Below are 23,491 nucleotides of genomic sequence, written 5' to 3' on the forward strand. Positions count from 1 at the left end.
GTGACACTAAAGATATGTCAACCCTGAAATGGTGCCAAAATGTCTGTGGTTGATTCTGAAAGTAGTAAAAGACGTAACTCCATTAGTAATGGCAACATCACCAATTATTTTTTGGTAATGATAACTTTGGAGGGGGCGATACTCACTTGGTTGCAAAAGTTCTGGTGTGTGTGAAAACAATTACTCATATCATGTTTTCGTCATCCTTGATAGAGCATTGAGCAAATCTCTTTAACTGTGTCCCTTGCATGTAGTAGGTATTCAAATGGAGTGATGAGTATACTCATAATCATACTTGTTTGCCTATATTCTTTGCATTCATTTTTTAAATTTCTTTCTAACATGTATTTGTATTCCTTTTTCCCTTAAATCAGGACATTCCCCAAGGGCAGGGATTGTATAACTTCCTTCTGGGGCCCATCCCAAAACCCAGCACAGAGCTTAGTGGCCAGTAAGTACCAAATAATATAGCAGCTAACATCTATTGAGTCGTGTACTAAATATTTAACATACTCAACTTCATTTCATCTCTATGATGCCTCTACAAAGGAACAATTTTTATCCACATTTTACATATGAGAAGATGGAAAGGTTATGTAAGTAATAATATTAACTGTCCATATGTATACACAACACACACGCACATCCTGGCTCATCCTTCTCCCAAAGTTGCTACAAAGCCTGACTCAAACCCAGGAAGGGCAGGTAGTCTAGGAAACCTAAAAGACCCCAGGGCAACAGCAGAAGCAGCTCCTCATTTTCAAATTTTCTGAGATTTAGATTGAGCTCATCGTGACCAGGTGCTGTGAGTCAGTCAAGGGAAGGGAGAGAGGGGAAAACAACCAGATAAGGACAAGAAAGCAGCCCTGAGGATAAACACAGAGGAGAGGCCTGGAAATGGTTACAGAGCCCCAGATCAGGGTGCAGATGGACAGAAAGGTGAGACAAGATGGGTGATGTCGGGGGGGCGGGCACTGTCCTAACTATGTGTACACAGGGCAGAGAGAGGAGGGGAAAGAAATCAGAAAGTTAACTCATCTCTCGGAACTCTTCAAATGAGAGCACTGATTTTGCTGGTGTGCAGCTGTTCAAATAAGAGTATTTTTAGATACATCTATCTAGTCCTGAGGGAGCAAAGACTGAAGGATTACACAAAGAAAAGAAACCTGCCATAAACTCAAGTACACAAAAGCCCTAGCCCTACTTGGAAGAAAAGGTTAGAGAACTTGGCGTTTGAGAGAAAGACGAGGTAAACAGAGGAAACTGAATCAGAGACAGAAGTCTGAGCCTACCTGCTCGCTCAGGTTTCGTTGTTCAGCACAGATCTCCAGGACGCAGTTGCTGGTCTGCTTGGCCAACTCTTCCAGGAAGGAGTTGCAGTGATGAAGGCCATGGTTCTTCAGGTGGGGGTACTTTGGGAAAGAGGAAGCAAGGAAGAAATTGTCATCACCAAGACAGCCTCTTCTTCCTCATAATCTGCTCTGATCCCTGGCCTGAGCCACCACTCCTTCTACAGAAGAAGAAACTCAGACCCAGAGAGAGGACACATTCTACATCAAGCTGAGACATTTAGGGACATGTGCCACATACCTATGTACCCTTCTTATGACCAAAACCAGCACTTGGAATTGTGTTTTGGGGAATAAGGATAAGATGTGATTAGAAGGATGGCAGGGCTTGGCGTCCAGGGTACGCACCTCCTCTGGGCACATCTCATGAGTGCAGTGGACAAAATGAGCACAGATCAGGGGGAAAGCGATGGCATAGCGCAACATGGAAGGTTCCTCCAGGGTCATAGCAAACATCTTCTCGAAGGTGCGGAGATGGAAGCTGAAGAAAAGGGGGAAGGAGACTTAGAACCAAGGTTCTAAGGTTGAGGTGCTGGTCCCTTTGAGGTGGAAAGAATATCTATTCTTTCAACAAATATTTATTGATCTTCACCCCTCCCTCCATTTCCACACACTTGTTTGTTTGGTTTTTTTTTTTTTTAAGTAAGCTCTACGCCCCACATGGGACTTGAACTCATAAACCTGAGATCAAGAGTCATATGCTCTACCGACTGAGCCAGCCAAGTGCCCCACATTTCCCCACTCTTAAGGTAAACAGGAAACCAAGAAACTTAACCCTTTTAGACTTTTATACTGGACCCCATGGCAGTTTAGTGCTAATCTTCTTCCCTTCCCTTGTACAAAATCTGCTATTCTTCCCTCAGAACCTCTATGTGATCTGGGCCATTCTTCCTAATTTAGAAGTCCTTGAGTAATATTAATCCACATCCCTCCCAAAATTTGCCCACTCAGGCTCCAGAAAACTTTCTCAGGTTAATTCCATGATGCTAATCTTTCCTCAACCCTATAGCCTCTCAACATCATGCACTCTTTATATGCTTTCTTATGTTTGCAATTAATATGTTGATGTCCTTTTCACATGTGAGTGTTGTATCTCCCCACCAATACTGAATGCAGAGAGCAGAGTCAACATCTTGTGTTGTTTGTTTGACCTACCAAATGATAGAGTTATGTACAACAGTGGTCACTTGATAAATGCTGAATGATACCTAAGGAAGACAAACTAAGTTTCATTCTCCAAAGGCCCTAGTCTCCAGCTCTCTCAATTATTTTCAGCTCTCTCTACTAAAATTCCACATTTCCTATGTCTCTTTTAAATCACAATGTCCCAAGAATAAAAGCAAGCTAAAGAAGGTTCCAAAGATAACAGTGTGGGAAAAGCCAAAGTGGTGAATTATCCCAGATAATTATCCTAAAGAAAGCCAAAACAAAAGGAAACTATCCTCAAATTCCTATCAGTTGGTAGAAGCTGGAATGAGTGGGTTGGAGCATCTGCGTCTAAGGAGGTATCAAAGAAAAAAGGTTTTCCCATCTGTAGGAAGGAATTGCTGTTCTCCACAGAGGCCAGGGAAGAGATCAGGTCAAATGATAGAGAGCTCTGAATGAGGACATACCAGAAAGTAGACAAGTCAGAAGTTTCCACCAGTATATTCTCTACTGAGTCCAGCATTCGGGAATGAAAGACAATGAGATTCATCACCTTGGCTAAGTCAGGGTTCTCGTGCAGGTGCAAGGGAGCCTTAGCCACACTGGTATATGCCTATGGTTGGAGTCAGAAAAACGGGGGAGAAGAACAAGATAAATGAGGACTGCCTGCCTTGGAGCTACGGTTCGGCTAGGGTTTGTCCTGCTAATCAGCAATTTTCTTTTATTTTGTTTTAAGATTTTATTTATTTATTTGAGATAGAGAGAGGGAGAGAGAGGGAGTGAGAGCATAAGCGTGGGAGCGGCAGGCAGAGGGAGAGGGAGAAGCAGGCTCCCCACTGAGCAGGGAGCCCGACCTGAGCCACAGGCAGATGCTTAACCCACTGAGCCACCCAGGTGCCCCTCAATCAGCAGTTTTCACCGCTGAATCACTCTATACAGGAGAGATTAGGAAATAAAAGGAGAAGGGATTGTTGCAGAGGAAGAACCCTCAGAATGGGAAACCATGAACAGGAACAGACCTACCTGTAGACGGAACCAGTCCAGCCTCAAACCAGAGAATTCAAATTTCTCTCCACTCTCAACTGTAAGAAAAATAGAAGTTTAAAAGAAAATAAGAAAACAGCACCCTATATCCTACTCCACAGAAGGGTAGGTCCTTTTCAAAGTCATCTTGTCCTATTCCCTGGCTTGAGATCAGTATTTCTAGAACAAAAGATGTTCACCCTTATATAGACTTTTCTTCCTCCACGTCCCTCCAATTACCTTGTTTGAGATTCAGGGAAGAGAGAGTACTGACGAATGAGGACATTATAATGGACTCCTCCTCAGGACACACAGACAGGTTCTAAAAGAGAAGTTGGAGTTGCCATCAAGTGGGTAGAGGTTCCACCAGGATATAAACAAGGACCACAAGGCTCACTCAGTACATGAAGGTATAAGAACTGCTAAGCGCCACAAACAGAAAGAGCTAAGCAAGAGATGGAGGGAACTCCCTGGTTTCCCTGCCATGTTAACACCCAATTTCTCTTTATTTTTCTCTTCTATTTTTATGTTGCTTCATGTAGGAGGAAAAAAAAAAAAGACTACGGAGATTATTAGTCTTTTTTTTTCCATCTTTTAACAAATGTAGAGAGGAAAATCGGGCTTTTTGACACACAATCTACAGGGCATGAAATTCAGCCAGGGTGGCCCCCAAGGGGAAATGACTGGGGATTGCCCTGACATTTCCAAAGTAGAGGCAACTGAACTTACTTGAATGATGTCACTGAGTACAAGAGCATCAAATCTAGCCAGGTACTGAAGGTGATATTGCTGTATCACTTTGATGTGTCTTCGGACCAGAGCCCTAATCTCCTCCAACAAGAAAAGCAGTTCTGCAATGCTCCTGCAAAGTCGAGGATGACAACAGGGAGATTGTGAGACCAGAAATATCACCTGAGACAAAGGCAGTGCAGACACTGAGACCTCCTGAGGTCATTGGATGTCTCTCTGTCCCTTTCCCCCATCCATCAAAGGTCAAGATTCTTAACCATGTCGAGTACTAACGAGTCAGCATAGTCCTCAGGGGTCTTTGTCTTGGTGACGTTTTCTGTGTGGCGAACCAGCCAGGTGACCTCATCACGAATGAAGGACAGGGCCATGAAAACATAAAGGGCCTAAGGAGAGGACAGGGTCTATGAGAATTTTCAACCTGAAAAACAGATTTCAAAGCACAGAGAACTATCATGATAATACGCATACAGATACAATTGTGTAGCCCCATCAGCAATAGTGTCCAAAAATAAACCCAGAGACCCACAAAAAACCATATGAAACAGAATCAGACATGTACATATGTTGACATTAGCTCATAGCCGATACTTTTTCAGCCCTATTAAATCTTAGAAATATTTACTAGGCATTTATGTGGTTTGGAAAAAAAAAAAAAAGCAAGCTCTGTCTTCAATTAGTTCACACGCAAATAGAGGATAAGACAAGTACACAAATAGCTATGATATACTACCCCCTGATGGTGCCCAAAAAAGAGATCCAAAAAGTTTCAGGGTACTCCGAGAACATTCAAGGGAATCAGCATATACATATACAAACAGATCACGAAAGACTCAGAAATGCAAAAACCCATGAAAGCCAAGTCACTCCCCCCCACATAGAGCCTTTTATCATTGGTCATCAAGCCCCTGCCAACATTTCTTCTTTCCTCTTGCCTTGGGACCCAGTAGTCCTGGCTCGTCAGTTAATACGCTCTCCAGCTCCTTCACTGCCATCCGCAGAAATTGGCGCCGCTGACAATGAAACTGGCCACTAAGGAAAGAAAGTGGAAACTAGAGAATAATGCCTCTCCTGTCCTTAAAAATCCTCCTAAGGCATTTAGGAAGGGATGTCAGGTAGGAAGGACATTCAATGCTACAGTTAGACTCGGTAAGAAAACATACGGAAACTGTGGGGCAGCAGCAAGTTCTTGGGTTGAAGCAATAAAGCTGTACAGAGACCCGGAGTGGCTTAGGTGAGAACAAAGGAGGGATTCCTATTCCAACCCCCCTTTGGAGAGCCCATTCCCCACCTTTACCTGTTCGCAATTACATGTTCCTTGCTTTCCTTTATGTCTGCCACTCTCTTGCCATACCTGGGGATTGACACGAGCACAGCAGCGTTGGCCACACCGCCGATTAGAGGCCTTGTCCCACCTTCCCAGTCCTGAGAGATTCCAAACTACAGCCTATGTACGGTAAGCAGGGGCAGCCCTCACTAGCAGGATCTTTGCAAACCCAACTTTCCCCCCTGGCCTATTAATCAGAGGCTCACAGAACTTAGAGATTACCCAGTTCTCTTCACTGTTTTGAAAATGAAGAAAATAATCTCTAGGGAAGAGAAATGACTAGCCAGGGGTTACATAGGGTTTTAGTGGCAAAGCTGGGACTGGAGTTCTCCTCCTGTCCCAAGGCTCTTGCCTTGACACCGTCAGACGGAAGTACTCTTCCAGGTTTGAGGGAAATAAAAGAGGCAGAGCATAAACATGACAAAGGGCCTGATCTTAAGTTAAGAGTAGTTACTCCAACTCTACCTTGGATCCCACCCATCTCCTCTTAGAATTTGCCTTTATCAGTTACCTCTTTGTCGCTTTAATCTTTCCTCTCGGCTGGTTTATCCTCTTCTTCCAACACAGGAGTTCAAAGCCTCCCTCCCTTATCCCCAAAAGACCTTCAGTTGACCCTGACATTCTACTAAACTTTCCTATTCTCCCACACTACCAAACTCCTCCAAAGAGACACCTAAACGCTTTTTACTTCCTCACCTTTCAATGACCCCTGAATCCCACAAGGCCTTTGACACTAAAATACTACTCTCTCTAAAGTCAATGTGAATGGCCGAATCACCAGATGGCCTTTTCATTGCTCTGTTTGTCTGTAATATTTGACTCTCCTGACCATATCTCTTTTTTTTCTACTAGTGATCCATGCTCAAAACTCCCACATTACCTTAGGCTCTGTGTGCTCCCTGTGTTCTGTATATCTGTCTCCTCTTGTCCAGCATTACTGTTGCCACTGCATTAGTCAAACTTCATAACCTGTCTTTTCCCTTCTCCAAACCACTCCCTTATTGAACTTGGCACAGAATCAAAGAAATTTAGGGTTGGAAAGTATCTTAATTAAATCAGGATTCAACTTCACAGCATTCCTGGGAGATAATTATTTCAACCTCTATATCCTATGATGGAAAGTGACAGGATTAAGAGTCAAAAAATCTGGAATTATTTCCTAATTCCATATTAACTGAGTGACATTGAGATTGAGCTCCATTTTCTCATCTATAACAAAATATATTAATACTTATACCTGAGTATAAGTAACATAAAGATCAAATTAGATCATTTATGCCAAACAACTCCCTACACTATAAATCTTACATGTTAGTTGTTGCTCTTAGTGATAGGGAACTGAACCTCTTCAAACATGCCTTCCATTCCTTAAAAGCAATAATCATTAGAAAGTTTTATAGGTATGTAGAAATGAATATAGATATAGACTCAAATCTACCCCGTAACTTGTAATTATTAATCTTAGATTTACTCTCTCTTAACTCTGACAATGATTTTTTTATGATAATACACAGTTGCTGAGAGTATGAGGAATAAGTATTTTCATAGACTGTAGATAGTAATACATCTGTTTGGAAGGCAGTTTGGTAGAAGCTATTAGAATTTGAAATATGCGGGGGCACCTGGATGGCTCAGTCGGTTAAGCGTCTGCCTTCAGCTCAGGTCATGATCTCAGGGTCCTGGGATGGAGCCTGTGTTGGGCTCCCTGCTCAGCGGGAAATCTGCTTGTCCCTCTGTCCCTCCCCCCACTTGTGCCCTTGCTCTCTCTCTCTCTCTCTCTCTCTCTCTCAAATAAATAAATGGAATCTTTTAAAAATTAAAGTGAAATAAAATAAAATTTGAAATATGCATACCCTTTACCCCAGCAATTCTACTTCTGAGAATCTACCTTATAGAAATATTCACAAAGATATATGTCTAAGAATGTTCATTATAGCATTGTTTGTAATGATATTTTTTAAAAAGGAAACAGTCTCAACTATGCCTCAAATAAAAAACAAAGAAATTAAAGTGGAAACAGTTCAAATGTCCATCATAGGGGATTAGGTAAATAAATTATGTTTCAACCACATAACAGAATACTATTCAACTGTTAAAAAGATTAAGTCTCTATAGACTGATATGCACAGATATCCAAAATAGAGTAAGTGAAAAAAACCAAACTGCAGAATATAATGTAGAGTGTGGATCCACTGCTCTTTAAAAATTGCTTATATAAGGTTGAAAATACATGCACATCTTTACATGTTTATATATACACACAAGCATCTGGATGATATACACCAAACTATTCTGGGAGATGAGACAGTAGTCAACTTCCACTTTGTATTTTGTACATGTTTGGATTTTAGTTTACAACTATAAAAAATAATGAAGGTATTTGACCCCTTCCTCAATCCAACACCTCCTTCTCTTTATAGTTCTCTATTCTTCCCTTCAAAAACTTCTTAAAAGACTTACTTATTAAATTTGTTATCTCCCATTTGCTTCTAAACCTACCACAACCCAGCTTTCAACCTCAGCATTCAACTGAAGTTGTCCACAGGAAAGACCCTGAGACCATCTTTATAGCCAAATCCAATGAACATTTTTCAATCCTTACTTTCTTTGACCTGTCAATGTCATCTAATGTAGATAACCGATCATTTCTCCTAAGAATGCTTTCTTCCCTTGATTTCTGTCTTCCCTCTTCTGAAGACCCCTAAAAAACTCTCACAATAAGATCAGCTGGCTCTCGTGTCTCACCCTTTCCAACTGCTAAATAAGTCCTCGGTGACCTTGTGCACCTGCAGCACGTCCTCCCGGATGAGGGTGATGTACAGGGAGCCCTGCAGACACAGCTTCCACAGCTTCTGGCACTGGCTATTGGAGTTGAGGCAGGCATTACAAAGAAGAAACCCAACTGCAGGTGGGTGAAACAGTGCAGAGGAAGACTTTTAGAATTTTCTATCCATGTAAATTGCTGCTTCATCGATTCCCACCTCATCCCACAAAACTTACTGATAATCCAGCGCTCCATCACTTCCACAGACAGGTACTCACAGGCCATCTGTGAGAAGGGAGGCAGAGACGGTCAAGCCGTTACTGAACTTGGTCTCCCCCTAAAGACTAAGGCCGTCAAGACAAGGGCAGTCAAGCTGGAATTTAAGTGCCAAAACCAACTTTTATTTTACCAGACTGGATCAGGGCACTGTGATAAGCCAGTAGTTGGGGAACCTGCCAATAATAGAGGTGAGGCAACCAGAAGTGGGCTGAGGAAAAACAAATGCAGTTGAGAAAAGGAAGAGGAGGTTGGGCTGGAAGTCAGGACAAATAAAAGGTTTAATATAACTTCTCTTCAATAGTTCAGAAAATTTGCATTTTCAAATACTCAAAACATTCTCATGATTTCTCCCTCCTTCGGATTCTTTTACCACTTAAAGTGGAAATCACTCATTTGGCATTTCTCATTCATCTTGTACCATCCCTTATATTTTTATGACTATATGGCATATATTCCCTTACAAGACTCTAAGTTCTTTAAGCATGGATGTTGGGCCCATAGTAATTGAACAAAAATATGTGTTAATTGACACCTATGTTCAAGTTCCTGCTAGGCTGAATAGTGTCTAATGACTCAGTTTCATCTACCCATTCATTCTATGATTAGTTATTAAATTCTTTCTATGGGCAAGCACACACTAATCCTGGTCCAAACAAAAGCTCCAACCCAACCATGAGTTTTAGCTACAAGAGGTGATCAACTTAGATGCACATCCTAGAAGAGGCTTAAAGCACTCTTAGAGATGCTATTTCCTGAAAGAAGCACTCTCTACAGAGATGGCCTTGGCAAAGAGAATGCCATCACTGACAAGAGGAGAAGGGAACATACTGTGTCTGAATTAGCAGGGTTGATCATGGCTGGGGGGGTGCTGATGAGACTCAGCAGCTGGGCACTGCGCCACTGCTCAGCCCCCTGGTTCCTCCGGACGAAAAGGAAATGCAAAGAGAGGAGGGCTTCACTCACAGCCTGGGGGGAGAAACAAATGAATCCTTAGTGTCAATGATGAGGATGATATACTTCCGCTGCAGGAATTCCCCACTCGCTCAGGGAACTTGCCTTTGTGTGAGGCCCAAACTCCTCTGTCAGCTTCTTCAGAGGGTGGTCATACTCTAAGACCATCTGCCCCAGACGGGCAAAACTGGGGTCACTGGAAGAAAGCATAGGCAAGAAGAGTTACAGGTCTCCCTTAACCATGATGTAAACTCTCGTGTTTGCATGTAGGATAAAGACATGTGCATAGGCTGGCATTCCCCTCCACCTCCAAAGATATCTATACTGAACTGTGAATTACATATATAGATAACCCATTCCAGGCCCTGGTGCGTTAAGCTATTAGACAGAACTACATAATTTGGGGCAGGTCCATGAAAGTTTCTTCCTTGTAAGCACCCAAAATGGTGTTGAACACATGTTAGGTACTCTATGAATTCATGTTGATTAGTCATAATTCTAGTGATATGCCTAGACCCAAATTTGTATACAACCCAAAAAGATATATATACATTCAAAGCTAATGGGTAAGGCATGTGCCTAGGTATTCATGTAGACACATGGGAATACACATCATACATAGAACAATGTGTCACAGCCTCCTCTGATCCCTCTGGTCTTTATTTTTTCAGCCCTTAAATACTTTTATTATTTGCACTAATGGAGGGGCACAGAATTTCAGATAATCCAAAATCCATTTATATTTGGCTTCAAATGTATTATTGTACATTACTTACCTCTAATGGCTTTACCTTGCTAATATTATTCTTACCAATACTTAAAAAAAAACTTTCGTTTCCTTTTACAATAACCTGAAAAGCACCATGGAAGCCAGCCCAGGATTAAAAACTGATCAGACACAATGCAAATTGGATAATCCACTAGCAGATATTCAAGAGTTAACTATATGTAAAAGTGCAGTATACTTGTTGATGTGTATGCCATTATAAGTATTTAAAGTGTTTTTATTTTGCCTGGATCATCATGCAGATTACAGGTTCTCAAATGAGAAAACATGGCTTCTATTTCCTTTGCATCCACCTTGTACTTCATACCACCATGTGTGAGATTCTTCATTTCCTATATCCCCTTCACTCACCCGTGCCCATGCAGCATCTCATGGGCACAGTTGTACATGCCGATGAGGACTCGGCGGTCCTCAATCCGTGACAGAAGTAAAATAACTGAGGTGTAAGTCACAATCAAGTCCAGGTAACTCCGAGTGAAGTCAAAGTTGAGATTCTACAAGGAAAATACATAAGAACCCAAGAATAGCAAGGTCAATTAATCGCCATTTCAACAACCATTATAGATAGTGCCAAACAGACTTTGAAAGGGTCGCTTTAGAAGGAAGACTGGCAGGATGGAAAATTCAGAAGGAGACCATTGGAACAACAGTCAGGGTTTAAAAGTGAGCTCAAGGTACAAAAAGGCCAGGAGATATGGTAGCATCTGGAGGTTAGAAGAGGTGCAATAAGAACATTTTTGTATAATTTTTATGTTAAATCATACTTCTGATTTACTTAACACATATATACTTTAACTTTAGCACTTGATATAAAAGAATTACAGTCCTAGAATGAATAATACAGTATATTGTTATATATTATATTATATATTATATTATATCATAATCCTGAAGGAATAGCCATTCCTCCAGTTCCCAACCCACACTGTCCCAACCAAGAACTTTTCAATGGCTCTGAGGATAGAAGAGAATTACAAAGAATCTTACAATATCAAAATGGCACTGGCAGGCATCAATGGTGTTGAGGAGTTCATATACATGATCCTGGGGGTAGAATTGGAAATGAGAATGAATAAAGGATAAAGAGAAGATGACATGTACTACCAGAATTTTAAGGGAAAGTTTCTCTCCCTTATAGGTCCCAGACAGCCACCAAATAACACAAGGGAAACATTGCTGAATAGAGGGAGTTCCTTCTCAGAAAGCCAGCAGTGGACCTCTATCAAGCTTACTCTACAATATGCTCATGTTTCCAAAGGCACAAGTCACTGCTATATTATGCACACTCTCTCTGATTTTATCATCCCAGTGTCCCCTTCCTCCACAAAAAAAGATTATAAAATGAAGATCATCTGATAGGCTCTTTTTATTTTATTTAAATTCAATAATTAACATATAGTGCATTATTAGTTTCAGAAGTAGAGTTCAGCGATTCATCAGTTGTATATAACATCCCATGCTCATTACATCACATGCCTTCCTTAAAGCTCATCACCCAGTTACCCCATCCCCCTACCCCCCTCCCCTCCAGCAACCCTCAGTTTGTTTCCTATGGTTAAGAGTCTCTTATGGTTTGTCTCCCTCTCTGGTTTCATCTTGTTTTATTTTTCCCTCCCTTCCTCTATGCTCCTCTGTTTTGTTTCTTAAATTCCACATATGAGTGAAATCCTATGATAATTGTCTTTCTCTAATTGACTTATTTTGCTTAGCATAATACCTTCTAGTTCTATCTACATCATTGCAAATGGCAAGATTTCATTTTCTTTCTTTCTTTTTTTTTTTTTGATTGCTGAGTAATAGTCCACTGTGTATATATCCCACATCTTCTTTCTCCATTCATCTGTCGATGGACATCTGGGCTCTTTCCATAGTTTGGCTATTGTGGACATTGTTGCTATAAACATTGGAGTGTAGGTGCCCCTTCAGGTCACTACATTTGTATCTTTGGGGTAAATACCCAATAGTACAATTGCTGGGTCGTAGGGTAGCTCTATTTTTAACTTTTTGCGGAACCTCCATACTGTTTTCCAGAGTGGCTGTACCGGCTTGCATTTCCATCAGCAGTGTAAGAGGGTTCCCCTTTCTCTGCATCCTTACAGGCTCTTTCTAAGATACCAGAAATCAGGCCCATTTTTATTGATGAATCCCAAAGTTTGTTCTTGGATTCCATCTCCTGCTCTCAGAAATTAATCATTAACAAGTGGGAATACTACCCAACTTTCTATGTGTTTCTATTTACTGACCACCTACTATGTGCTAAATACTTACTAGGTCATTTGTATATACTTCCTTTAACCCTCATTCCAGCGTGATAGGGATTTTTTTCTTTTCATACATAATTTTACCTAAATAAATATGCGGTTTTATTGTGGATACCTCCCTCCCCCCGACATTAGCACCCACCCTCCATCCTGTACCAACCCCCAGGTAAACCAGTTTAACAACCCAGTATGGCCTTTCTTAATTTTATCCCTATTTATACAATTCTATTCAGATAGAGGGGGGAAAAAAGAAAGAGCTAGAGAGACAGGTTTTTTGATCATCATTTGTGTTACAAAATTGAGATAATATTGTACTCTTCTTGCCATATTGCTTTTCTCATTCAACCTTACCTGCTGAAAGTCCTCCAAGTCATCTGGTAGAACACTAAAGCCCTTCTTTTTAATGGCCACATAATAGCCCATGGTATGGCCAATTCATTCAGCCTTTTTCTCACTAATGGACGTTTGCTTTTTTCCCAATTCCTGGCCTATCCTTTGTTCCCTATTCCTGCCATATTGGTACTTTCATTTTTACAAAAGCGGAACTGCTAGATCAAAAAGTATATATATTTTTATTTTAAAAATACGTTGCCATGTTCTGCATGGAGCACGGGGTGTTATACACAAACAATGAATCATGGAACACTACATCAAAAACTAATGATGTAATGTATGGTGATTAACATAACAATAAAAATTATTTTTAAAAATTAAATTAAATAAATAAATAAATAATGACAGGAAAAAAAACTAATGATGTAATGTATGGTGATTAACATAACAATAAAAAATTTAAAGAAAAAAATACGTTGCCAAAGACTTGAGCAGATCTTTATACAAATGGCCAATAAGTAAATGAAAAGATGTTCAAGAAGATTAGTTGTCAGGGAAATGCAAATTAAAACAAGATACCATCATATACCCATGAGAATGGCTAAAAGTTAAGTCTGATAATAGTAAGTGCTGATGAAAATGGGGAACAACTGGAATACTAACATATTGCTGTCAAGAAGAGAAAATGGAACAATGACTTTGGCGAAAAGTTTGGCAGTTTCCTATAAAATTAAACACATACATACCATTTGATTTAGCAATTCAACTTCTAAATTATTTACCCAAGTGAAATGAAAAATACATTCCCACAATGATTTATACTCAAATGTGTATAGCATCTTGTGCATAATGGCCAAAAATATGCATAATGGACACAACCCAAATGTCCATCAACAGGTAAATGGGTAAATTGTATCCATACAATGGAATAGTACTCAACAAAAATAGGAAATGAGGGTGCCTGGGTGGCTCAGTTGGTTAAGTGACTTCCTTTGGCTCAGGTCATGATCCCTGAGTCCCAGGATCGAGTCCCCCATCAGGCTCCCTGCTTAGCGGGGAGTCTGCTTCTCCCTCTGACCCTACCCCTTTTGTGGTCTCTCTCTCTCTAAGAAATAAATAAAATCTTTTTAAAAACATAGGAATTGAATTGTAGTTACATGAAACAGCATAGATAAAATCTCAAAAACATTATACTGAGCGAAAGAAGCCAGACATAAAGGAATGCATACTGTATAAATTCTAATTATATGAACCTCTAGAAAAGAGAAGAAAATTCTATTTTTTTTTTTTAAGATTTTTATTTATGTAACAGAGATAGAGAGAGAGCACAAGTAGGCAGAGCAGCAGACAGAGGGAGAGGGAGAAGCAGGCTCTCTGCCGAGCAGGGAGCCCGATGCGGGGCTCAATCCCAGGACCCTGGGATCATGACCTGAGCCGAAGGCAGCCGCTTAACCGACTGAGCCACCCAGGCACCCCAGAGAAGAAAATTCTAATCTAGAAAGCACATTAATGGTTGCCTACGGGAAGCAGGAAGCCTGCTTCTCCCTCTCCCACTTCCCCTGCTTGTGTTCCCTCTCTCACTGTGTCTCTCTCTGTCAAATAAATAAAATCTTTAAAAAAAAAAAAAAATGGTTGCCTAGGACCAGGGTTTGGGGAGGCAGGGATTGACTGGGGGAAAAAAGGCTCAGAGAACATTTGGGGGTGATGGAAATTTTTTTTTAAGATTTTATTTATTTATTCATGAGAGACAGAGAGAGGCAGAGGGAGAAGCAGGCTCCCTGCTCAGCAGGGAGCCCGATGTGGGGCTCCATCCCAGGACCCCAGGATCATGACCTGAGCCGAAGGCAGATGCTTAACTGCCTGAGCCACCCAGGCACCCAGTGGTAATTTTCTATACTGTCACTGTGGTGGTTGTTACATAGGTGTATATATTTGTCAAATTTTTTAAAATGGGGAAAAAATGTTTCCATATTATCTTCCCCAAAAGGCCTTATCTAAATTAACTCATGGAGAAACTAAAGCTAGGAGCAGTTAAGATACTTACGCATGATCAAAAACTAGTAAGGGATTGTACCAGAATTAGAACATGGAGCCCATGATTTTCCCCTCTATACTACATGACTTCTGAACCTGTCTAGCTCTATGTGACTTCAGTTACTGGGAGGGCCTTTCTACAACCCCTTCTTGCAACCCAATTCCCACAGGTTTTAGCTGAGGTTTGCTTTCAGCCACTCACACAATGTCACTACATAAGTCTTATCCTCTTAAAGGTAAGAATCAGAAGAGAATGGAATTAACATTTGTTGGCCTTCTAAGCTTACTATATGCTCAACACTAAGCTAGATGTTTCCCATGCATTATCTCATTTAATTCTCACAAATACCTCACATAGTAAATCTTATTTCCCCATTTTATAGATAAAGAAACTGGTATTCTTGTCTAAAGTCTTACATCTGGTAAGTGTTTAAGCTGAGATTTGAAACCAGGTCTGTCTGATTCAGAGCCTATCTACCTTACAATGCACAACACCTCAGTGTCTCTATTATCCCTCTTGCCCTAAATGAGCCATACCATACACCCTGGGCTCCGAACTTTACCAGTGCAGCAACCAGCAGTGTCCTAAAATCCCCTTTGGACTCCAACCTTTCCTAGTGAGAGGCTTCTTTATAGGCATCCAGCATTCTTTTTTTATAGATTGGTATTTTTCTTTTCTTTTTTTTTTTTTAAGATTTTATTTATTTATTTGACAGAGAGAGAGAGAGCACAAGTAGGCAGAGTGGCAGGCAGAGGGAGAGGGAGAAGCAGGCTCTCTGCTGAGCAGGGAGCCGGACATGGGGCTCGATCCCAGGACCCTGGGATCATGACCGGAGCCGAAGGCAGCCGCTTAACCGACTGAGCCACCCAGGCGCCCCGGCATCCAGCATTCTTTTAACCACCCCCACCAGTGCCTACCTTCTTCCTAACCACTACTCTCAATTCCAAGATTAATAACTTCTGACTTGACCCTCCTTCAGATTTTACAGTTTTCCTTGGCCCCACTTCTCTCTTCATTGTGTGTTGAGTGGCTTGGATTAGCCCCCTTGGGTAGACACAGGGCGCCCAAAGCAGGCTTCCCGCGGAGCAGGGAGCCCAACAAGGGGCTTGATCCCAGGACCCCAGGATCATGAACTGAGCCGAAGGCAGATGCTTAACCGACTGAGTCACCCAGGCACCCCAAGAGTACATTCTTTTATATAACTTTGCACTTCTGATTGTTTCCTTAAGAATAATTTCTACAGGGGCGCCTGGGTGGCTCGGTCGTTAAGCATCTGCCTTCGGCTCAGGTCATGATCCCGGGGTCCTGGGATCGAGCCCCGCATCGGGCTCCCTGCTCCGCGGGAAGCCTGCTTCTCCCTCTCCCACTCCCTCTGCTTGTGTTCCCTCTCTCGCTGTGTCTCTCTCTGTCAAATAAATAAATAAAATCTTTAAAAAAAAATAATTTCTAGAAGTAAAATTGATACATTAAAAAGCATGTGTTTTTAAGACTTTTGAAACACATTATCAATTTGCCCTTCAAAAACATTAATGCCAAATAATTCTTACAGTTGGTTTACATTTACAAAAATAGTTCCTGCTCCTTATTTAAAACTCAAATAAAAATATCACTATATAGTATTGCTACCAAATATTACAACCAGACAATTAACAAATCATACAAATCCAAACTGAGGAATATTCTGAAAAATAACTAGTTTGGACTCTTCAAAAAGGTCAGTGTCATAAAAGCCAAAAAAAAAAAAAAAAAAGGCTGGGAACTATTCTAAAGACTACAGAGACATGACAATGTATTCAATGTATTATCCATGAGAATGCGAACATGGGCTATACATTAAAACTAATAATATTGTAACAATGTTACATTTCCTGAGTGAGATAATTGCTTTAGGGTTATGTAAGAAAATATTCTTGTTCTTAGATATATGCTAAAGTATTTAGGAAGGGAAATGTCATAATATCTGCAACTAACTCAAATGGTTCAGGAAAAAAATAAAGATAAGCAAACATGACAAAATACTAATGATTAGGAACTCCAGGAGAAGAGTAGAAGAATATTCATTGTAATACTCCTGAAATTTTTCAGTAGATTTGTAATAAAATATTAGGGAATCATACTTAAAATACATGAATACTTAATAATACTTAAAAATGTATAGTTTAGGGGCACCTGGGTGGCTCAGTCATTGAGCGTCTGCCTTTGGCTCAGGTCGTGATCCCAAGGTCCTGGGATCAAGCCCCGCATCAGGCTCCCTGCTCCATGGGAAGCCTGCTTCTCCCTCTCACACTCCCCCTGCTTGTGTTCCCTCTCTCGTTGTCTTTCTCTCTGTCAAATAAATAAATAAAAATCTTAAAAAAAGTATAGTTTAATAAATTAAAGCTGATCATAATTCACCCCAAAGGTAGTTATTTCTAACAGTTTCATGTAAAATGTTCCAAGTCTTTCCTATGTACATACTATGTGTATAAGCCTACGTATCCTTTTAAATGAAATATAATTATATCAGACACTATTGTGTAACTTGCAACATAAATGAACATCAACTAGGGGCATCTGAGTGGCTCAGTTGGTTAAGCATCCGACTCTTGATTTCAGCTCAAGTCATAATCTCAGGGTCGTGAGATGGAGTCCCACATTGGGCTCCTGCTTGAGATTCTCTCTCTCCCTCTTCCTCTGCCCCTCCCCCCACTCATGGGCTAAATATGTAAATAGAATCTTTTTTAAAAAATGAACATCTACTAAAGAAGGAATAACCTCTGACAGATAATGCCTACATTGGGGACCTGGGCTGGGAGAGCTCACCCGAAATTCCATGACATCCACAAATGACTGGTAGTAGTTGGTGAGAAATCTAATTATCTCAGATTTTTCCCGATGTACTGGTCCTAAATGTTGCTGAGAGAAACACAAAACAAAAATTTTAAAACACAAAATAAGAAGACAATTGATCAAAGTAACCCAAGAAGAATAGGAGTTATACCTAAAACATTCTTTTTTTTTTAAGATTTCATTTATTTATTTGAAAGAGAGAGAGCACAAGCAGGGGAAATGGCAGAGGGAGAGGGAGAAGGAGGCTCCCTCCTGAGCAGGGAGACTGATGTGGGGCTCAATCCCAGGACCTGGGATCAAGACCCCAGCGAAAAGCAGACACTCAACCGACTGAGCCATCCAAGCACTCCTACCTAAAACGTCTTGAAGAGGCTTGAAATACACTGGCAAAGTTGGAAAATATCCAATACTCTGAAGGTCTTAAACAGAGGAGATTCTCTAGAAAGAATGATGCATGTGATCCTGACTAGATACAGAATGCTAAATGAGAGGAAATTTCAAGATCCCTTTCAATCAAGGAAGCTTACCATTTATACTAAAGTCAAAAGAGGCAGAGTGAGAAGATGCTACAGGTACAATGGTAAGAAATCTAGGGCTAACATTTAATAGGGGAGAAGTAAGGGATGGTTCATGAGATGCATAACTAAGATAATTAGCAAGGAAACACTAAGTTGGAAACAGGAACAGCAGAAAATATATTCACCCTGCTGGGTTGATCAAACTGTCTTCCTCTACAAGGACAAGGTGTTCTTGTGAATCTTGCAATGGAGAAAGGGGCAATGCTTTATTCTAACCTACCCTGTGAGAATCCCATCTTATCTCAGAATTCTCAAGACTACAAGAACCTGAAGCTCTGTGACTGAGCCCAGGAAAACTAAAAGAAGGCTACTCCATCCCTTGCCAACTTCAAAGAAAGGCAGTCAAAAGAGGAGAGCTTAAGCCACACAAGTGTAAAGTTATTTCAGAGAAAGGGGCAGGGGGGACCATGTTCTCACCGTGCTGTTTCGGACATCTATGTTGGGAAATTTCTTGTTGATGTACTTGAGAGAAGATTCCATGGACTTTTCCAGTAAGAAAGGTGGTTTGGATTTGGGGTCTGAACAAGTCTGCACCAGTAAAACACACTATATTTTAACCCTTTCTCCCACCACTCCAAACATACTTCTTCCTGCTGCATTCATTTACACACAGTCTCTCTTATGGAAAGGGAATCTGGGAATTCATTACAAAAGCATAACAGTAGATGAGAAACAAGCTTCAGGGCATGAAGCCAACTATCAGTAGAGCTGAACAACCTGGGTATCTTGTCTTACCAAGAGGAGTTCAGTGTCTGCTCAGCCCCAGTACAAAGAGGAAGCTCTTTCCCCACCCCTCAGCTGAAGCCGGAAGGAGAAAAGCAGCTGCTTGGGGGTTAGACTTCACGGGTAAGTGTGTCACAATGTCCATATGTAAGTATCTCATCCCAAAGAGTGTTTGTGGGGGACGTGGGGTCAGAGAAACCATGTTCCTGGTGATTTGTTTTATTATAAAATACGCAAAAGTTCCCTCTCCCTGTTTTCTCTTTCAAAAACTCCCCACTCTTGCCCATCTTTATCTCTTCACTTCCCTAGGCCCAGCCCCTCACCCCCTAGCCTGATCTTGTCCCCAGCATCTCTCAATTCCACAGTTCCTATCCTAAGCACACACACACAATTGCAGCATGAACTCTCAGACACTGAGTACCTCAGAAGGCATCTACCCATATTTTATTGAAATATCATATCTACTTTTTCCTTGGAGGGAAGTACTTCCATGGGAAAGTTTTTGCCATAGACTCCACTTTGGATATATTCAGAGTATGGGGGATCAGCAATAAACAATGAGACCCAGAATTCTAGACCCCAGACCTTTATTCAAGTGACTCAGAACAAAATTATTTCCTACCCCCGTATACCCCGTATACCAGACACTCTCACTGGGGTAAGATTCATACCTAGAAAAAGCCTCCCCTTCTGCCTCCCAGCACTGGCTGGCCTATGTAATCCGAGTGACTGAAGGCCAGTTAAAACCAGCGAGGAAAGAAGAGGGAGTCTAACCCCTGGAACTGCCGGCCTCAGGGTCCCCTGTTCTACTCTTGCTGGAATAAGTGGTACAAGTCCAGTTGCTCATGCTTACCTTCTTGATGTTATACATGCGGATGAGAACCCCCTGACCTCGATCATTCAGGATAGTGAGCTTCTCGGCTAATTTATGCTGGTAGGCAGAGGTCAAAGACATGATGGCCACCAAGAGAGAGGAGTATCCGGACAGCAATGTCTAATCTCCCCAAACACTTTCAGCTTGGGTGGTGACACCCCCTGGGCGGAGGGACCCAGCCTGGTTGGTGCGCTGGTCTTCCTGTTGCCTCTACAATTGGCTCATGTGAAAGTAGTCATTACGGCTCACAGACCTTCAGAATCTTCTTGTGCTTCCTCTTGCACACTCAGCAGGAGACATTTCCTCTTTCTAGCAGTGCAGCACTTTTGGTAAGACTGAAAAGCGGGTGGAGGCAGGGGAGAGGGACAGGCTCTCAAGGCTCTCCCACAGTCTGGTACCAACCTTTTTGGCCTTAACCCTTCACCAGTGTCCTATAAAAAGCTCAACACCAGACAAAAAAGGATCGACCCTCCCCACTCCCATACACCTTTATACTACTTCCTCTTTTATATATCCCCATCAAGAATGTCTGTTATTCTCAGCTGAACCTTAGGTCTAGCCATCTTTTAGGGCCCAGATTAAATCCCAACTCTTCCTCATTACCCCATCTAGTGTCAAATATTATACAGAACACCATATTCTTCACTATATTTTTAGGTATATATCTTATTTCCCCCTACTACATCATAAGCCCCTAATGATAGGAATTGTATCTAATATTTTTTATATCTTTCATAATACTCTAGTACAGTGATTCTTTTTTTTTTATTTATTCATGAGAGCCAGAGAGAGAGAGAGAGAGAGAGAGGCAGAGACAGAGGGAGAAGCAGGCTCCCCACCTAGCAGGAAGCCCGATGCGGGACTCAATCCCAGGACCCTGGGATCATGACCTGAGCTGAAGGCAGACGCTTAACCATCTGAGCCACCCAGGTGCCCTAGTACAGTGATTCTTAAAGTGTAGTCATATCAGCATCACCTTGAAACTTGTTAGACATGCAAATTCTCAGGACCCACCCCAGACCGACTAACTCCAAAACTCTGGGGTAGGGTCCAGCACTCTGTTTCCAAAAGCCTTCCAGGTAATGCCAATGCCTTCTCAAGTTTGAGAACCACAGCTCTAGTACAATAGTTCTTTTTTTTAAGATTTTTTTTTTTAATTTGAGAGAGAGAGCACGAACAGGAGGGAGGGGGGCAGAGGGAGAGGGAGAAGCAGACTCCCCGCTGAGCAGGGAGCCAGATGTGGGGCTCAATCCCAGGACCCTGAGATCATGACCTGAGCCTGAGCGGAAGGCAGACACTTAACTGACTGAACCACCAGGCACCCCTCTAGTCCACCTTCTTAAAGATGCTTAGGAAATTGAGATCAATCCCTATCCCCTGAGATTCAGGATTAGGAAGTCTGCAGTTGGGCCTAGAAATCTGCATTTGTAAGTACCCTGGAAGGTTTTAAGACAAATGTTCTGTCGGGTACATGTTGAGAAACACTAATCTCTTGGACCCAGTAACCACTCAGTAAATATGCTGATTTATTTGTTGAATTATCAAGACTAACTTGCGAAGGGGCACCTGGGTGGCTCAGCCATTAAGTGTCTGCCTTAGGCTCAGGTCATGGTCCCAGGGTCCTGGGATCGAGCCCTGCATCGGGCTACCTGCTCGGCGGGAAGCCTGCTTCTCCCTCTCCCATTCCCCCTGCTTGTGTTCCCTCTCTTGCTATATCTCTCTCAGTCAAATAAATAAATAAAATCTTAAAAAAAAAAGACTAACTTGGGAAATAGCCCCATGAAGAATCAAATTAACTGAGATTAACAAGAGGAAATTATTAGTAGACTTTATTTTTTTTAAAGATTTTATTTATTTATTTGACAGAGAGCGAAAGAGGGAACACAAGCAGGCAGAGTGGGAGAGGGAGAAGCAGGCTTTCCGCTGAGCAGGGAGCCCGATGCGGGGCTCAACCCCAGGACCCCGGGACCACGACTTGAGCCTAAGGCAGACACTTAATGACTGAGCCACCCAAGCACCCTAATAGACTTTAAATCTTAGGGGACTGAATGAATTTTAGCACTACACTATTATTGCCATTCCAACCTGGCCTTAGCTCCCTAATTCAAGAAAACAGACTCACTTTCTTTTTTTTTTTTTTAATTTTATTTATTTATTTCAGAGAGAGAGAGAATGAGAGATAGAAAGCACGAGAGGGAAGAGGGTCAGAGAGAGAAGCAGACTCCCCGCTGAGCAGGGAGCCCGATGTGGGACTCGATCCCGGGACTCCAGGATCATGACCTGAGCCGAAGGCAGTCGTTCAACCAACTGAGCCACCCAGGCGCCCAAAACAGACTCACTTTCAAGTTTCTTTCAAGGCAAGAAGCAGAAGGTCCTCAGAAAAATTCTACATTGATTTGTCTTTATATGTACTTCCTTTCCAATGCCTTTTCTCCGCTTTTCAACCATTCTCATTTTCCATATCCAGGGCTCTTACATTATCCCAGTAAACCCTGGGGTGGAGGGATGGGGGGGAGCTGATTAGTATTATATACAGAAACTTAAATAAGCTTAAATACATAAACTTAATATGTTTGTTCCCAAGAGAATATATTTTTTAAAGATGGCAGTGCTTAACACATGAAATTTCAAACATCTCTAATGGAAACTTTACACTTTCGGAAAATAGAATCTGCCTTTCAATTTATTTACTGGATAGAGTCCCTAGAAGGTTAGAGGTCTGGCATAAGGTACTATTGGCCCCAAAGATTTGAATCACCTGCTGTTATCAAAGAAACCCAGGTTCTACTACAGGCATTTGCGGGATTTCTATTGGTCTTTCACATTGATGGGGGAGATTAAGAGCAGGCAGTTAGGCACCAGCTCCTAGGAAGCTGAGCCCTAGTACAGCCGCAGCCTTCTTAACAGGTTAGTATAGTTCTACTGGATCTTTTTCACTCACATTTCTTATCCTCCTGAAAATTTTGTTGACTCTCCCTACAAAGCTGATCTAGTTTGTTCCTGTTCCCTAATATTCCCTGCTAGGTTGGGGAATATATATTAGGGAACAGGAACAAACTAGATCAGTGTTCCCTAATATATATACTCCCCAACCTAGTAGTCTACTGCGCATGTGCCATGTTCATTTCTGCCTTTCTCACTTAAGTATGTATTCTTTCCCTCTAGCTGACCCAAATCCTAGTCAATCTTCTGGATCTGGCTCAAAGAGTCCTAAGTCGAGCCCTTGCTGCACTCCAACAGTACTTGGTCTCTACCATGTATCTCACATCTAAATTAGGTCCCACCTTGATACGCCTATTTCATATTATCCTGCCACCTCAGCTGAACTGTGAGATTGCTGGAGCCTGGAAACACTTGTTTCCTTGTACTTGGTATATGAGAAAAGCCTACATTTTGGCATCAGACAGAATTTGGGTCTTGAATATTGTTGAGTCCAGTGGACTAAGCCTTATGACTTAGAGGCAAAGAGCGCAGGTCTGGAGCCA

At 41.6% G+C, this 23,491-nt stretch overlaps 1 protein-coding gene across 1 annotated transcript in view; it reads right to left on the minus strand.

Annotated features, from left to right (window-relative positions):
• Window positions 1-20,144, minus strand: part of NCKAP1L (NCK associated protein 1 like) — a 41,332-nt gene extending 21,188 nt beyond the window's left edge. The window contains exons 1-18 of the mRNA XM_025883472.2: window positions 19,986-20,144; window positions 18,827-18,937; window positions 17,805-17,897; window positions 11,361-11,417; window positions 10,725-10,867; window positions 9,692-9,782; window positions 9,464-9,601; window positions 8,593-8,641; window positions 8,338-8,494; window positions 5,563-5,619; window positions 5,201-5,297; window positions 4,542-4,651; window positions 4,248-4,380; window positions 3,759-3,840; window positions 3,519-3,577; window positions 2,963-3,108; window positions 1,698-1,830; window positions 1,293-1,412 (exon numbers count right to left, since the gene is read on the minus strand). Of these exons, the coding sequence (XP_025739257.1) occupies window positions 1,293-1,412; window positions 1,698-1,830; window positions 2,963-3,108; window positions 3,519-3,577; window positions 3,759-3,840; window positions 4,248-4,380; window positions 4,542-4,651; window positions 5,201-5,297; window positions 5,563-5,619; window positions 8,338-8,494; window positions 8,593-8,641; window positions 9,464-9,601; window positions 9,692-9,782; window positions 10,725-10,867; window positions 11,361-11,417; window positions 17,805-17,897; window positions 18,827-18,937; window positions 19,986-20,087 (1,878 nt within the window). The 5' untranslated portion in view covers window positions 20,088-20,144. The remainder of the gene's footprint in view (window positions 1-1,292; window positions 1,413-1,697; window positions 1,831-2,962; window positions 3,109-3,518; window positions 3,578-3,758; window positions 3,841-4,247; window positions 4,381-4,541; window positions 4,652-5,200; window positions 5,298-5,562; window positions 5,620-8,337; window positions 8,495-8,592; window positions 8,642-9,463; window positions 9,602-9,691; window positions 9,783-10,724; window positions 10,868-11,360; window positions 11,418-17,804; window positions 17,898-18,826; window positions 18,938-19,985) is intronic.
• Window positions 20,145-23,491: the final 3,347 nt, after the last annotated feature.

Source organism: Callorhinus ursinus, unplaced genomic scaffold (genome assembly GCF_003265705.2).
Source record: "Callorhinus ursinus isolate GAN/ISIS: 27379988/994484 unplaced genomic scaffold, GSC_fseal_2.0 scaffold44, whole genome shotgun sequence".
Lineage (NCBI taxonomy): Eukaryota > Metazoa > Chordata > Mammalia > Carnivora > Otariidae > Callorhinus > Callorhinus ursinus.